We start from the raw sequence: 15,531 nt of genomic DNA on the forward strand, positions 1-15,531 counted from the left end.
TGAACTCAACAATCGTAAGATTCGCCTTTCTGGGGGCCAGTGTTGTGGTGCAGTGTGCTAAGCCCCCACCTGTGACGCCAGCATCCCACATCGGAGCACTGGTTCCAATCCTGGCTGCTCTGCTTCTGAACCAGCTCACTGCTAAGTGCCTGGGAAAGCAGCAGGAGATGGCTCAAGTACTTGGGCGCCTGCCACCCACATGGGCGACCCAGATGGAGTTCTGGGCTCCTTCCTGGCTTTGGTCTGGACCCTTGGCAAGTTGTAGAGTGTATCAGTGGATGAAAGAGATCTCTCTCTCCCTTTCAAATAAGTAAATAATAATAATAATAAAAAGATTTGCCTTTCTGGAGGTGATATATCTGGGACTTTTTCTTTTTAAAAATTTATTTATTTATTTGAAAGTCAGAGTTTCAGAGAGAGAGGAGAGGCAGAGAGAGAGAGAGAGATATCTTCCTTCCGTTGGTTCACTCCCCAGTTGGCTGCAATGGCTGGAACTGTGCCCATCTGAAGCCAGGACCCAGGAGCTTCTTCCGGGTCTCCCACGTGGGTGCAGGGGTCCAAGGACTTAGGCCATCTTCTACTGCTATCCCAGGCCATAACTGAGAGCTGGTTTGGAAGTGGAGCAGCCGGGACTAGAACCAGCGCCCATATGGGATGCTGGCGGCTCAGTTCAGGGCTTTAACCCGCTAAGCCACAGCGCTGGCCCCATGGGACTTTTTTTTTTTTTTTAAGATTTATTTTATTTATTTGAAAGATAGAGTTACAGAGATCGGTAGAGTAGAGAGAGGTCTTCCACCTGCTGGTTCACTCCCCAAATGACCACAATGGCCAGAGCTGAGCCGATCTGAAGCCAGGAGCCAGGAACTTCTTCTGGGTCTCCCAAGCAGGTGCAGGGGCCCCAGCACTTGGGCCATTTTCTACTGCTCTCCCAGGCCATAGCAGAGAGCTAGATCAGAAGTGGAGCAGCCGGGACTCGAACCAGCACCCATATGGGATACTGGCACTGCAGGCTAGAGCTTTAACCCGTTGTGCCACAGCGCCACCCCCTGGGACTGTGTCTTGGGAGACCAGGATAAGTACCTGGCTCCTGCCATCGGATCAGCGCGGTGCGCCGGCCGCAGCGTGCTGGCCGCAGCGGCCATTGGAGGGTGAACCAACGGCAAAGGAGGACCTTTCTCTCTGTCTCTCTCTCTCACTGTCCACTCTGCCTGTCAAAAAAAAAAAAAAAAAGAAAGAAAGAAAGCAAAACCACACTCACTAATCGGGATGTGTTTGCTGGAATCCTGCCAAATGGATCCCTGGACACTGCTCAGTGGAGGGCTGAGTTCTGAGGGTCCCGCGAGCTTTCTCTAAGGGGCCTGGGAGACAGCAACATACAGCTCCACGCAGAAAAACCACGTGGCCTCCGCCTGAGCCTGGGGCATTGTTTTGCTCTGGTAGACCAGCAAGAAGAATCCGAAGCTGCTGACCTGGAGGGAGTGGCTTGGGTCACACTTCGAGGCCAGAGGGGCTGGGGAGGCCGCCTTTGTCCAGGCGTCACCAGGCCTGGCCGGGGCCAGTGATGTCAAGTTACTTTTTAAAGCAGAGGATCCTGTGCCAGACAGAAGGGCAGCATTTGGATTTGTCTGCCAGGTGCCCTGAGGAATGAACGTGGTAAAGACAAGGCCGGGAGGAGGAAGGGGGGGGCGTGGCCGAAGCAAGGGAGGGGCACTGGGCTCAGAGGTGTCCCCTTGTGCGTGACTCCTTCCCCCACTCAGGGTCTTCCCGGGAGGGGTGGAGCAGCCGCTCGCAGATGGGCGAGTGTGGGGTAGCTCATGTTTCAGCAGAGGGCACAGCTGCTCTCTGGAAGCTCGCGAGAATTCTATGCTGGGAAACCCTTCTTCCCCAGGCCCTGGAACATTCGGAAAAGGACTCCCAACACAATCACACCTTGGGTATCACGCCGGGGCCTCAGCCCCATTTATTTGCATAGCCAGAAGTTCCTGCCACAAGCAGCCATTTCCCTTTTGCCTGGGCAGGGGCCGAGACGGACACACACACACACACACACACACACATTCCACGGCTCCTCTGCCTGAGGTCTAGCGGCTTGGAGAAACCATTGCCTCCTGCCCTGCCATCTCCCTAAGACAATGTCCGCAGGCCACTGAACTTGCACTCCTACGCTCATTTACAGACTTTGCCCTTGAGGCTAAGGGTACTGACTGTGAAGTAAAACACATCACACGCACATCACAGGCACAGAGCAGGCGAGACAATGATGCCATCCAGGAACCAGGCCATCCTGGAAGAAACGTTCAGGTTCCCTTCTTTCTGACTCCATGGGCCTCACCTGGCTTTTTTATCACAGGGAGACTTGATCGGAGGGAAGGACCCAGCCCTGGCCCATCCCCCTGGCCGCAGGAATGCTGTTCCTGCAGACACCATCTGGATTTCAGCTCCCGAGTGACACACACAAGGCTGATGGTCTCAGAAAAGGCATCTAGGGCTTGCAGTGCTCAAGCACCGAGTGGGGACACTCGCAGGCAAGCTGAGGGTGTTCAGTAGGTGAACCGCATCTTCTGCGAGTAGCCCAGTTTGTCCAAATTGGGATGGCAGGCCAGCTGCACCATCGGCGGCGGCCCACACAGCAGCAGCAGCACGTCGGTCCCCGGGGCGGGCAGGTGCTCCCGGATCATGTCGGCAGTCACGAAGCCCTTGCCATAGGCCCAACCTGAAGTACAGGGGAGAGGAAAGGACTGGAGCTGGCGAGCCACACTGGCAGGTGTGGGTCATCGGGGAGGGCCCTGAAAGACCGCTGGGAAGGTAGCAACAGCCACCCCTGCCACTGACCCAGTGGACAGGAATCGGGAGAAAGCGACCAGGAGGCCACTGCGCCTGGGTGCTGAGACTCGGCCGTGTGGCAGTGTCAGGGAGCGGCGGCTTCACTGGACTAGGGACTCAGCGAGGGGCAAGGCCTCGGTTGGGATGATGTGGGCATTTTGAGATGGCCAGGAGTCGGGGAGCAGGTACCTTCTGGGGGCTGATCCAGAGTGAGCCAGAGCTTGAAGCGATCGGGGTGTCGGGCCTGCAGTTCCTCCAGGTCCTCCCGCAAGATGATGTCCTTTTCCGTCTGCAATGTGAAGGAGAACAGGCCTTAGGAGGCAGAAAGTCCTCTGCAGCGACAACTCCTCAGTGAAGACAGAAAAGGCGGCTGCAGGGATGCTAACGTTCTGGGACCAAGCGAGACATGGACTTAAGGGCGTTTGGCTGAGGGCAAGGACAGGGAGCAGCCTCCATGGACACATCATGAAGCAATACAGACAGGATGTTTAGCCAGGGCCCGAGAGTCTAATCAGCCCTGGACACCTTCACTGTTTTCTTTCGTCCAGGCCAGGGGAGGAATCTGGCCAGTTCTGCCCATCTGTCTGTCCGGTCCCCACAGCAACCTTGAAGTCCCTGGACTGAGAAGTGCAAACCAACCTGGTTGGCAAAAAGTAGAAAGCACTGGGTGGGATCCGCAGGGTCCTTCAGGACGGCCCGGATCAGCTGCAGCATCGGGGTGATTCCTGCACGCAGATGCCCCACGTGAGATGCGGTGGCCGCACCCTCGGCCCTGGCCCGGCTGCTTCCACCTTAATCCCACTCACTTACTCCATCTCCCTCTAGTAAACCCTCCAACCCCTCCTGCAGGATCTACAGCGCTCGTATTTCTAGACACCTTCAATATCCACATGAAGTTGACATTGTGGAAACGCTGCTAAGAAACCAATCTAAGACTCTTCCTCGGAAAGTCCCTTAGGGGCTAGGACTCAAATGATATGATGTCATCGGTGATTACAAGGATCTGTTGATTCAGGGATGAGGGTTCTGGAACAGCGGACTTGGCAGAGGTTAAATGCAAGTACTTTGGAGTCAGGCAGAGCCGCGTACCAATCCTGCGTCTAATGAAACAACCCAGTGGAAACCATTTAATCTCTCCGAACCTCCAGTTTCTCATCTGTAAATTGGAATGGCCAGGGGGCAGCGCTGCGGTGTAGAGGGTAAAGCTGCCACCTGTGACGCTGGCATCCCATATGGGCACTGGTTTGAGTCCCACTGCTCCACTTCCCATCCAGCTCTCTGCTATGGCCTGGGAAAGCAGTGGAAGATGCCCAAGTCCTAGGACCCCTGCACACACATGGGAGACCTGGAAGAAGCTCCTGGCTCCTGGCTTCAGATCAGACTAGCTCTGGCTGTTGTGGCCACTTGGGGAGTGAACCAGCAGATGGAAGACCTCTCTCTCTCTCTCTCTCTCTCTCTGCTTCTGCCTTTCTGTAACCCTGCCTTTCAGATGAATAAATAAAATCTTTAAAAAAAATGGGAAAGGCTAATACCTACTTCACAGATCCTTATCTAAGGGTCTACAAGTGGCTAAAATGCACAGAATTTAATCAGACTCCCCACTCCCTGGAAGTGTCCAAGGGTGACTTGTTTTCTTCCTGACTAGCCATCACCAGTTGCTTCTCTTAACACTTACCTAAAAATTGTTAGCTCTACTAAGTGTGAAGAGAGCCCACCTGTTATTCTACCAGTTGAAACGTTCTAGGTTTCTATCTGCTTACGCCTTGTTTTTTCAGAAGTCTAGGCATTGCTGGGATTCCCCTGGTTAACAGGTTGGCTATGATTACCAAATCTTCAGAGGGTCAGCTGGGACTCTGCCTGGGCACAATCAAGAAAGGCAGGAGAGAGCGCCCCTCACGCGACAGGCACCTGTGCCTCCAGCGATCATCCCCAGTTTCTTTGCCACTCGGGGTTCTGGTGGCGATTTCTTGTTGGGCTGAATGTTAAAATTCCCTAGGAAGTCGAGAGGAGAGAGGGGTAGAGGGACAAAGTCAAAATAGGGAACCAAGGGAACAACAATAGAATTGAACATATGCCCCAGGCCAGATTAGCAGCTACCATGAAATCTGATCCTGGAACTTGGGTGGAGGTTTGAGTTGAGCCAGCCCTGACAATAATACACTTGAGGGACAATGAGGCCAGAACTGTCTGTCCACCAGGGAGTGCAGGGCCACAGGCCAGCATCGGCTGCTCCTGGTGAGGGCGACGGGCAGGGGGCCAGGTGCGCCTTTCCCGAGGGGCTGCTAATGTACCCAGCTGTCCTGGGGGAAGACTGAAAGCTCGCCCTGGCTCTCCTCCCAGCGCAGCCTGGGGGACAGATCTTAGAGGGAAGGAGTGGAGAGAGCTTGTTTGTATGACTCATCTCCATAGCTCTCCTGGCTGGCGAACTCCAGTGGACAGGGAACAGCGCCCTGTGGCAAATGGGGCTGAGAAGTTTGCCTTTCTGTAGGATTAGCTGTGTTCAGAAGGAAGGGCGAGCCTGGCCCTTATACTGTATGTACGTACACACACACACACACACACCAGGAGCACCGTAGGCTTTGGAGAAGTGGCAGCCAGGCTCAAGGAGCCTGGCTATTACCCTTCCCGGTGTAGGTGAGCAACCTACAAGGAGAAGACAGGCTATTACCCTTCCCGGTGTAGGTGAGCAACCCGCTCGGCCCCCGAAACTCCACCACATCCCCAATCTTCAGGCTGTTCAGGTACTGAGACATCTTCCCTCCTTCAGGAAATTTGGGGTGCACTCCCTTCAAATAGACCTGGTAAGATGAAGGAAAATACCCGATTTGGACCGTCACTGGTTTTTGACCCTCCCCAGGCCAGAGCAGGGCACGCAGGTGCACACACTCACGTGGGCATTCACACACTGTCTTTCCCCATATCCGCAAAAGGTACTCCCTCTTCTGCTATGAAACAAATACTGGAAGATTCTACAAATACGAGGAAGAGAGAGTGGGGTAAGGCGCCCCAGGAGCTTACCTTGATGACAAGATCCACGTAGCCTTGGTCTTCATCACTGGTGACAGGCGTGTACGGCCTGATGACCAGGCTGCCATCGATTCGGGCAGAGAGGTAGACGTGTTTGCCTGGGGACCACGTGCAGAGCTACGTATAAGGGCAGCTGGGATGTGCTGCACCCATTACCTTTCGAAAGGCTCAGAGAGATTCAAGAGAACAGGGTCTTGCTGCCTTAACGTCACTGCAGGACCTGGGCAGCAGTAGGGGAGTCAGGGGTCTGGGCCGTGGGGAAGGAAGTGTTTGCTGGGGGAGGGGAGGGGATGGGTAGGAAAGAGGCAGGCTGTTGAATGTAGCAGGTGCTGGAGGCCCAGACGCCACGTCCTGCAGGGGTCCAGGGGCACCTCACAGCCTGGAGGATCCAGAGCCAAGCGGGAGGGGACGGTGTGTGGAGGAGAAGGATGGAGCAGGTGGAGCAGGCGACCCCCGGAGGGCAATCACCCTCACAGGAGACCCCGGGAGGGAGCCCGAGCCATGCTTTCCTTACCCACAGGCAGCCCCAGGACGTGGTGGGCGGTGGGCAGGGCAAAGCGGAACCTCTTGGTGTTGTGGCTCACCGTCTGCAGGGCGGGTACACAAGGGTTTCACCCAGGGTCCGCCTGGCCAAGCCCCTCGGGCCTGCCAGCCACTGCGGAGGCCGTGGCCGTCCCCTCCTCTGCCCTGGAGCACCGCCCTGCCCCGACCACCTACCGTCTTGTCCAGCAATCGCAGCAGGTACTTCTCATTGGGGTCCAGGAGAGTGACCTGCGGCCGTCGGGACCTCCGAACCACGAAGGCACCCACGGCCAAGCCGAGCAGAGTGAGCAGCCCCACCCCCAGGGAGGCAAGCAGCACCGGGCTCTGCGGGGAGACAGGAGAGCGTGACCGCCGCGCAGGGCCAGGGCCCAGGGCGGGGGTGGCGCGGGCGCACAACCAGCCGCCCGGGCCCAGCGCAGAAGCCTGCCAGCTCCGCGAGGTGTCGCCTGGCGGGGTCCAGCGCCCGGAGATGCGGTACCAGGACCCCAGTATGCATGGCGGCCCCAGAGCACGGGGGGCCGGGCTCGGCGGTGGCGGCCGCAGGTCCGGAGCCCAGTGCCCAGAACCAGACGCGGCGGGGTCCCCGGGGACAGGGGATGGACCGAGGGGCTCACCTGCGGGATTCCCATGACCGAGCGCCTGGTCCACCGCCACCCAGGCTCACGGATCCCACAATGCGCCGCAGGGCGGGGCGAGGTCGGGGCCGGCGAGCGGAGCCGCGGGAGGCGGGGCCAGTCTGTGGGTGGGGCCTTCGGAGGCGGGGCGTTCGGAGGCGGGGCTCGCCGGAGGCCGGCCTGCGCCCCGCCCCTTCTCTCCGCTGCTCCAGTCTTTTAAGAGCGCGGCTGCAGCCCCTCCGTGGAAGCCCGGGGGTCCCTGCCACCTGGACGCGGTTCTACCCGAACGGTGGGTGATTGGCAGTCTCTGGTTCGCGCAAGCCGGACGCAAAGTGCGTGGTGTGAGGGCGAAGGCCGCGGCAGGTGCAGCCGGCGGACGCTGGGTGAATCTCCAGCAGCCCTTCGCCGGCGGGAGCGCGCAGCCGTGCGGCCGCGTCCTTTCGCAGCCCTGCACCGGGAGCGAGCGTGCCGGGTTCCAGACAGGCTTCGCGTTCCGGCTTGGGCTCCTGTCGCCATAGGCCCTTTCTGGCTGGGAGGCCTTAGCTTACCCGAATTTGTAATTTTTTGTAATTTTGTAATTTTTTCCCCAGCGGATGATGCACTTTCTTATGAACCTTTAACTTCTAAAAATATTTATTTATTTAAAAGAACTGCAGAGAGAAGGAGAGACAGAAATCCTCCATCCGCTGGTTCATTCCCCAAGTGGCTGCAACGGCCAGAGCTGGGCCCTCTGAAGCCAGGAGCCAGGAGCTTCTTCCGGGTCTCCCACACGGGTGCAGGGACCCAAGCACTTGGGCCATCTTCTGCTGCTTTCCCAGGCTCATTAGCTGGGAGCCTGATGGGAAGTGGAGCAGCGGGATCGGAACGCTATACCGCGGCGCAGGCTCCACCGTTCAGTCCGTTAAGTACAGTGGTAGCTCTGGGTTCCCCCAGTCCCCAGTGTCCGTCCTTTGTCAGGTCGAGGAAGATCCCTTCTATTCCAAGTTTTCTAAGAGCTTTTATCCTGAGTGGATGCCAAACATCGTCAAATGTTTTATTCTACATTAATAAGGCCATCTTTATATTATTACATAGACTTAAGGAAACGTTGAGTCCATATTGCTTTCCTGGGGTAGATCCCACTTGATTGTGGGGAGCAACCGAGACTAGACTAAATTACTGGAACTGCTAGGACTAATTCTATGCATCTGATCTTCCACAATATGGCGCGGAGAGAGAGCAAACAACTTCCACACAGCTGCCTCACCAGTTAAACTGACAAGCTGCAGGAGCTGATCCTGCTCCTGATTGGAGGAGAGCAGCGTACTCGGCGTGTGGGCAGCAGAGTTGGGATTGGTGGAAGAGGACTATAAAGGAGGAGAGAGACAACATGCACCAGGAACACCTGAGCAACCCCTGAGCAACCCCTGAGAGAGCGGCGGGGTGCTGCCCCTCTGTGGAGGCAGGCGGGCAGGCGGGCGGGTGGGCGGGGCTGGCAGCAAACCTGGGAAGGGCCAGGCAAAGAGAATAGCGCAGGGTCCAGTGTCGTTCCTCCACAAATGGGGGAGCGACAGTTATTCATTTTTCTGGATTTGATTTGCTAATATCTATGTTTATGATAGATATTGGCCTGCAGTCTTCTACGTTGCGTACCATTGTCATATGATTTTTATTGAGTGTGTTGTTTGAATCAAGATCAAATTAAGGTCCATGCGTGGGAATTTCTTGATATGTTGTTTACATTCTTTTCCTCTTCCTTCCCCACCCCTGGTTGGTTGGTTTGTTGTTGTTGTTTTTCCCTTAAGAATTTGTTTATTGTTGAAACAGAAGGCTGTGTTCCTAACCATTGTAATTTGCTGTCTGGAGCCCCGGTACTGGGCTCAAAGGGCACCGCTGTCTGCATTAGGAGCCTGCAGAGTTGGTGAAGCCAAGTGATGTACGGGAAGCTGGGGGGTTGTTATCCTGGGGCTCCAGTGCTCCTGCGGGGGTGGGCCACCTGGGAGGAGGGGCCACTTCTCACTTGGAGCTCTCCCTGAGCATCTGCTGTGGGAGCTGAGCTGAGGGGCCAGAGAGAGGGTTCCACACAGCAGGGCTAACGAAGCAGTCAAGGCAGGAGGGGAAGGTGGATTATAAAGTTGTGGGAGTTGAAAGCAGCAACTCAGGGAGATGAGCGGGAGAGCCGTCACAGGACACACTTGCTGAGCACCTGTCCCTGGGGGCACCACACAAGCAGAGCTCTGCAAGACACAGATCCCCCGTCATGGATTATGTAGTGTGCGGGTCCCGTGTCTAGGAAAGAGACCCTCAAAGGAGCACCTGCACCACCATGTTTATAGCAGCACCATTCACAATAGCCAACCTTGGGAACCAACCAAGCCGTGCATCATCAGATGAATGGATGAAGAGAATGTGGTGTATATCCTGAAACATTATTCAGGTATAAAAAGGTGAAATTCTACCATTTGTAGCAAAATGGATGCAACTGGAGGACGTGATGTCAAGTGAAATAAGGCAGACCCAGAAAGACAAAGTTCACATGTTCTCCCTTATATGTGGGAGCTAAATTTATTTATTTATTTATTTTTATTTGACAGGTAGAGTTATAGACAGTGAAAGAGAGACAGAGAGAAAGGTCTTCCTTCCATTGATTCAACCCCCAAATGGCCGCTACGGCCGGCGCTGTGCCAATCTCAAGCCAGGAGCCAGGTGCTTCCTCCCGGTCTCCCATGCGGGTGCAGGGACCCAAGCACCTGGACCATTCTCCACTGCACTCCCGGGCCATAGCAGAGAGCTGGACTGGAAGAGGAGCAACCGGGACAGAATCCAGCGCCCCAACCGGGACTAGAACCCAGGGTGCCGGCACCACAGGCAGAGGATTAGCCAAGAGAGCCATGGCGCTGGTCAACTAAATTTTTTTTTTTAAAGAAACCAAACCTGCTTAAAAAACAAAAAAGAAAGAAATGCCTGGGTATATCAGAATTGTAGCAAATATTGTTTTGTAAATCTTTGTTTTGCACCCTTGTCAAACCAATGGTTAAGGACCGTATGCTCCTGTAGTATTAATGCTCTGTGATTACTTTAAAATTTACCCTGTATGGTGGGGGAAAAAAGGGAACAGAGACTGTGTTTTGACTCCCAACTGTTCTGAGAATAACATCAGGTGTAGGCTCCAGACCCCCCCTCCAGGAAGGGGTCCCCACCTAACTCTTCTTCCTCACATGGAGTGGGTTCCATCTGCCAGCTGCCCTTCAGCCACCATCTCCCAGTGTCTTGGACAGTCTTGCCACCTGTGCCTCTGTAGCCTTGGAGAACGCCGTTCCCTCTGCCTGAAACGGCCGTCTCCCGCCTTCCGCCCACCCTTCGCGGAGGCTGGTCTGCTTCATTAGTCTCAGCTTGTTGTCGGCAGAATTCCACAGCAGCCCCCAGATTCCTGCCCCGTATCGTGCATGTCCCGCGGGCTGGGCTTTCCGCTGGGGTGGGATGCTCGTGGGCTGGTCGTGTGATGTGAAGCTTTGTTTTAGTGGACAGCTGAGATTCTCCGGCTGCGTTTGAGGAAGCTGACTGTCATGCTGTGAGAGGGGCTCCTGAGGGTGGCCCTGGGGAGCCTGGGTGATACCCAGCACCAAAACTGGGACTTCAGTCCTACAGTCACGGGGACTGAAGTTGCCAACAGCCTCGTAGATTGCAGCCCCCACTGACATCTTGATTTCAGCCTGGGGAGACCCTGAACAGAGGACGCACTAATCTGTGCCTGAACTCCTGCCCATAGAAGGTGTGAGATGGGGCCGGCACTGTGCCTTAGCAGGTAACGCCTTGGCCTGTGGTGCAGGCATCTCATATGGTCCAGGTTCAAGTCCTGGCTGCTCTACTTCTGCTCCAGCTCCCCGCTAATGGCCTGGGAAGGCAGTGGAAGATAACCAAAGTCCTTGGGCCCCTGCACCCAAGTGGGAGACCTGGAAGAAGCTCCTGGCTCCTGGCTTTGGACTCAGCCAGCCCCAGTCGTTTCGGCCATTTGAAGAGTAAACCAGTGGATGGAAGACTTCTCTCTTTCTCTCCTTCTCTCACTGTAACTCTGCCTTTCAAATAAATAAAAATTAGGTCTTTTGAAAAAAATATATAAAAATTAAATAAAAATATATTTAAAAATAGTGAAGATACGGAATCCACCTAAGCGTCTGTCAGTGGACGAATGGATGAAGAAAATGTGGTCTCTACGCAATGGATACTGCTCAGCCAGGGGAGAAGAAGGGAATCCTGTCACCCGTAAGGACCTGGATGGACCTGCAGGACAGTCCACTGAGTGAAATAAGCCAGGCCCAGAAAAGGAAATACCTCGTGATTGTTACTGGAGAAGGCAAGGGTTCTTGTCTTTGCGCAAGAAGGAATTCAGGCGTGAGACAGAGTAGTGGAAAGCAAATAGCAAGGTTTATTAGGGCAGGGACATCCGTAAGAACAGATGGGCACCTCTCCAGACAGGGCCTGAGAAAGAGTGTGCAGTCGCTCAGACTGGGGGAGAGCGAGGTTACATGGCTGAGTGGAGAGAGTACACCTGGGCAGGCCAGGCGGGTGGCTCAGCAGAGAGGCAGAGGGCTGAGGGCGCAGTCCGGTTGGGGGGGGGGGGGTTAAGGGGATGGGTCTTGCTTCCCCCACCTCTGCTTCTCCTGGAACAAAGGGCTTTTTGGATGTAAATATGAAAAATTCCTATCTGAGTTTTCCCCCTGAAGTTATCAGACAGGAGGAAGCCTGGCTGGCATCGCCCCGCCTTAGAGGAGCCTTAGAGGAAGGATGGTTATGGGGTAGAAGGGGCAGGGCATTTGAAGTGCAGATACTGGGCTGTACCTGGAAGGTTATCAGGATGCTGGACCTGGATGTCAATTGCTTAGGCCTTTGTCATACACGCATAAGCTCATTTCTGACTTCCTACCTAACAATGATCTCAAAGTGTATAATTAGAAATGTAGCTTCCCTAGGACTGTGGTTACCAGGGGCAGGTTGGGGAGGTGTTGGCCAAAGCACAAAAAACTATGGTGCAAAAAGACGAGCACCTTCAAGCAGATCCATGGGGTACTAGGTTGCCTATGATTAATGACAGGACGAGGCAGCTTCAAAATGTACGTGGAAATGGAATTAGAAAGAGTATATATTTTTTTCCTTTTAAAGATTTATTTATTTATTTATCTGAGAGCTAGAGTTACAAGCAAAGAGAGGGAGAGGCATAGAGAAAGGTCTTCCATCTGTTGGTTCACACTCCAAATGGAGCTGGGCCCATCTGAAGCCAGGAGCCAGGAGCTTCCTCTGAGTCTTCCATGTGGGTGCAGGGGCCCAAGGACTTGGACCATCTTCTGCCGCTTTCCCAGGCCATAGCAGAGAGCTGAATGGGAAGAGGAGCAGCCAGGACTTGAACTGGCACCCGTATGGGATGCCAGCGCTTGCAGGTGGAGGTTTAGCCCACTGTGCTACAATGCTGGCCCCGAAGAGTTTCCTTTGGTGCAAAACAATTCTAAAACCCATGCATAGTTTTTTCATAATATGTGTTTTCCATGACCTTTTTGAAGACCTGTGGTCTATGAGGCTGTTTTTACAGGCTGAGTATTTTTACAGCTTCAAGCCACGTCTCGTCCCCCGTGACTCAGCACCCTGCAGTTCCTCTGCATCACACCGATGGCCGCGTTCCTGCCTCTCCTGCCCCTTTAGTGTGGGAGCTCCCTGACAGCAGCGACCTTGTGTTTCCTGATGTATCCCAAGCACCCACAACACTCGAAATCACAAAAGAGGCACTTTTATTTTCTAGGAAGAAACTACACACGAAGGAAAACAGAAACACAGGTTGCACTGTCAAAGCAAGAGGTCAGGCAAGCTCTAAACACCGTGAGGCTGCCGGGCGGACTCACCCCACTTCCGGAAATCCAGCCAGCAAGGAAGCAGTGAGCCCAAGTGGGCAGCTGGCAGCAGGGAGCAAGGGGAGCTTGGTGGGGACGAGGCAGTGTGGAGCAAGCTGATGGTGGGTCCCTGTCACAGCTGACACATGCTAAGCCTAGAAAACCCCCCATCTTATGAAGGGGACCACTACCAAACCTGCCCAATCTTTGCATCACCCGGAGACATTATAAAGCAAATCCTGTCTGGGAGAGAGGGGAGATCTGCTTAACCTAAAATAGCCTCTGAATCACTCCACAGGGAGTCCCTGTCTTGATAGATAAATCTGCTCCCTCCCTGGGGGAAGACACTGCTCTAGCATTGAAGGCTGGTTGCTGTCCACACATCCTGGAAAACGATGTCCAATGTGGTGGAATAAGGCCATGCCAAGATGGCTGCTGGCAATGGAGTCTTCCTGGCAACAGGCTGTGATTGGGTAGGGCATAGACCGCCCCTTGACCGGATTGGCTGTTTCGGCTATATAAGCTGCTGTACCGACTGAAATAAACGAGTCTGCAGGCTGCTTGCCTCTTGCCCTCGTTCACCCGATTCCCCGGGGGTCTGTGTGGTGACTCCGCACCTCTAGCCCCCACTGCACTCTTCCTCGCAGAACAAATCCACAGCAACAGTCCAAGACCTGGGAATGCCCTGGAAAAGTGCCCCCCACAAAACTACCTTTGTTTCTTTAATAAAAGATTTATTTATTTGAAAGAGTTACACAGAGAGAGAAGGAGAGACAGAGAGAGAGAGAGAGAGGTCTTCCATCTGCTGGTTCATTCCCCAGTTGTCTGCAATGGCCGGAGCTGTGCTGATCCAAAGCCAGGAGCTAGGAGCTCCTTCTGGGTCTCACGCAGGTGCAGGGGCCCAAACACTTGGGCCATCTTCCACTGCTTTCCCAGGCCATAGCAGAGAGCTGGATAGGAAGTGTAGCAGCTGGAACTCAAACTGGCACCCATATGGGATGCTGGCACTGCAGGCTGTGGCTTTACCTGCCATGCCACAGTGCTGGCCCCCAAAACGACCTTTCAACAGTGATTGATTAAAAAAAAAAAAGCATCGTGATGTAGCCACTGATGAGACTGTCATGAAGGAATGGAAGAAGAAGGGCTTGGACCTGTATCTGACTTGACAAATGCATTTAAGAATGGTGGTGTCGGGGCTGGTGCTGAGGCACAGCTTGTTAAGCTGCCGCTTGTGACGTGGCATCTCGTATCAGCGTGTGGATTTGAGTCCTGGCTGCTCTGCTTCTGATTCAGCTCCTGCTAATATGCCTGGGAAGGCAGCAGCTGATGGCCCAAGTGTCTTGGCCCCACCACCCACGTGGGAGACTCAGATGAAGTTCAACCTCCCGGCTTTAGCCTGCCCCAGACCTGGCTGTTGGAGCCATTTGGGAAATGAACCAGAGGATGGAAAATTCTCTCTGCCTCTCTCTTTCTCTGGCTCTGCCTTTCAAATAAGGAATAAACAAATAATTTAAAAAGTGGTGGTGTAGTTGTCCTAGTGGTTAAGACCCCTGGGTTAACATGGTTAAGACCATGTTGGAGTACGAAGTTTAGATTCCTGGCTCCTGCTCCCAGTTCCAGCTTTCTGCCAATGGAGACTCTGAGAGGCAACGTCATGGCTCAAGTTGTTGGGTCCCTGCAACCCTGGACTGAATTCTTAGCTCCCAGCTACAGCCTGGCCTACTCCTGCCCATTGTGGGCCTTTGGGGAGAGAGCCAGTGGATGGGGGCGCTCTGCCTCTCTCCTTCTCTCTGCTTGTCGAATTAAAAATGATAGTGCAAGCAAATCATTTAGAAATATAGATGCAACACCAGAAGAAACAACTGATAGACCTGGAAGTAGGTAAGTTTGGGGAACCCCTTTGAGGCTGGTGTGCTTGATCTCCACCTTGCTAAGTCCTAGGACTGGTGGTGGACGTGGCCTACCAGTGGTCTTTGACCTCACCTATTATTTCATCCTCCTTGACACACTGTCTTCACATCACACTGTCTTCACATCACACTCACTTGGTTTTCCTCCTGCCTCTGCATCATTAGAAATCTCAATAAGACCTATTTTATTTGAATACTAAGGGTGAAATCTTGATTGGAGAGGGTTTAAGAGAGCACTTCATAAATTTACAAAGTATAAGCCGGCGCCGTGGCTCAATAGGCTAATCCTCCACCTGCGGCGCCAGCACCCTGGGTTCTAGTCCCAGTCAGGGCGCCAGATTCTGTCCCGGTTGCTCCTCTTACAGTCCCTGTTGTGGCCAGGGAGTGCAGTGGAGGATGGCCCAAGTGCTTGGGCCCTGCACCCGCATGGGAGACCAGGAGAAGCACCTGGCTCCTGGCTTTGGATCAGCGCGATGCGCCAGCCACAGCAGTCCGCAGCAGCCACTGGGGGGTGAACCAATGGAAAAGGAAGACCTTTCTCTCTGTCTCTCTCTCACTGTCCACTCTGCCTGTCAAAAAAAAAATTACAAAGTATAGATATAGATATAATCCTTTCAAGTATGGAGATTTATTTTTAAAGATTTTATTTATTTATTTGAGAGGTAGAGTTACAGTCAGAGAAAGGAAGAGACAGAGAGAAAGGTCTTCCATCTGCTGGTTCACTCCCCAGATGGCCATAATGGCTGGAGCTGAGCT

The 15,531-nt window shown here is 54.1% G+C and overlaps 1 protein-coding gene across 2 annotated transcripts; it reads right to left on the bottom strand.

The window, feature by feature from the left end:
* Nucleotides 1-1,930: 1,930 nt before the first annotated feature.
* Nucleotides 1,931-7,160, bottom strand: CYB5R1 (cytochrome b5 reductase 1). Of its 2 annotated transcripts, none has more exons than XM_008268565.4 (9): nucleotides 7,008-7,160; nucleotides 6,568-6,717; nucleotides 6,365-6,437; nucleotides 5,842-5,948; nucleotides 5,492-5,621; nucleotides 4,732-4,815; nucleotides 3,463-3,548; nucleotides 3,013-3,112; nucleotides 1,931-2,713 (listed from the first exon to the last, which is right to left on the bottom strand). In XM_008268565.4, exons 1-9 carry the CDS (start codon nucleotides 7,020-7,022, stop codon nucleotides 2,541-2,543), a joined length of 918 nt encoding a protein of 305 aa, XP_008266787.1. In that variant the 5' UTR covers nucleotides 7,023-7,160; the 3' UTR covers nucleotides 1,931-2,540. The 2 variants fall into 2 exon arrangements, with proteins under 2 accessions (XP_008266787.1, XP_069911207.1); XM_070055106.1 differs by having other exon boundaries at nucleotides 5,444-5,621.
* Between the last annotated feature and the right edge of the window lie 8,371 nt (nucleotides 7,161-15,531).

Source organism: Oryctolagus cuniculus, chromosome 13, assembly GCF_964237555.1.
Source record: "Oryctolagus cuniculus chromosome 13, mOryCun1.1, whole genome shotgun sequence".
Lineage (NCBI taxonomy): Eukaryota > Metazoa > Chordata > Mammalia > Lagomorpha > Leporidae > Oryctolagus > Oryctolagus cuniculus.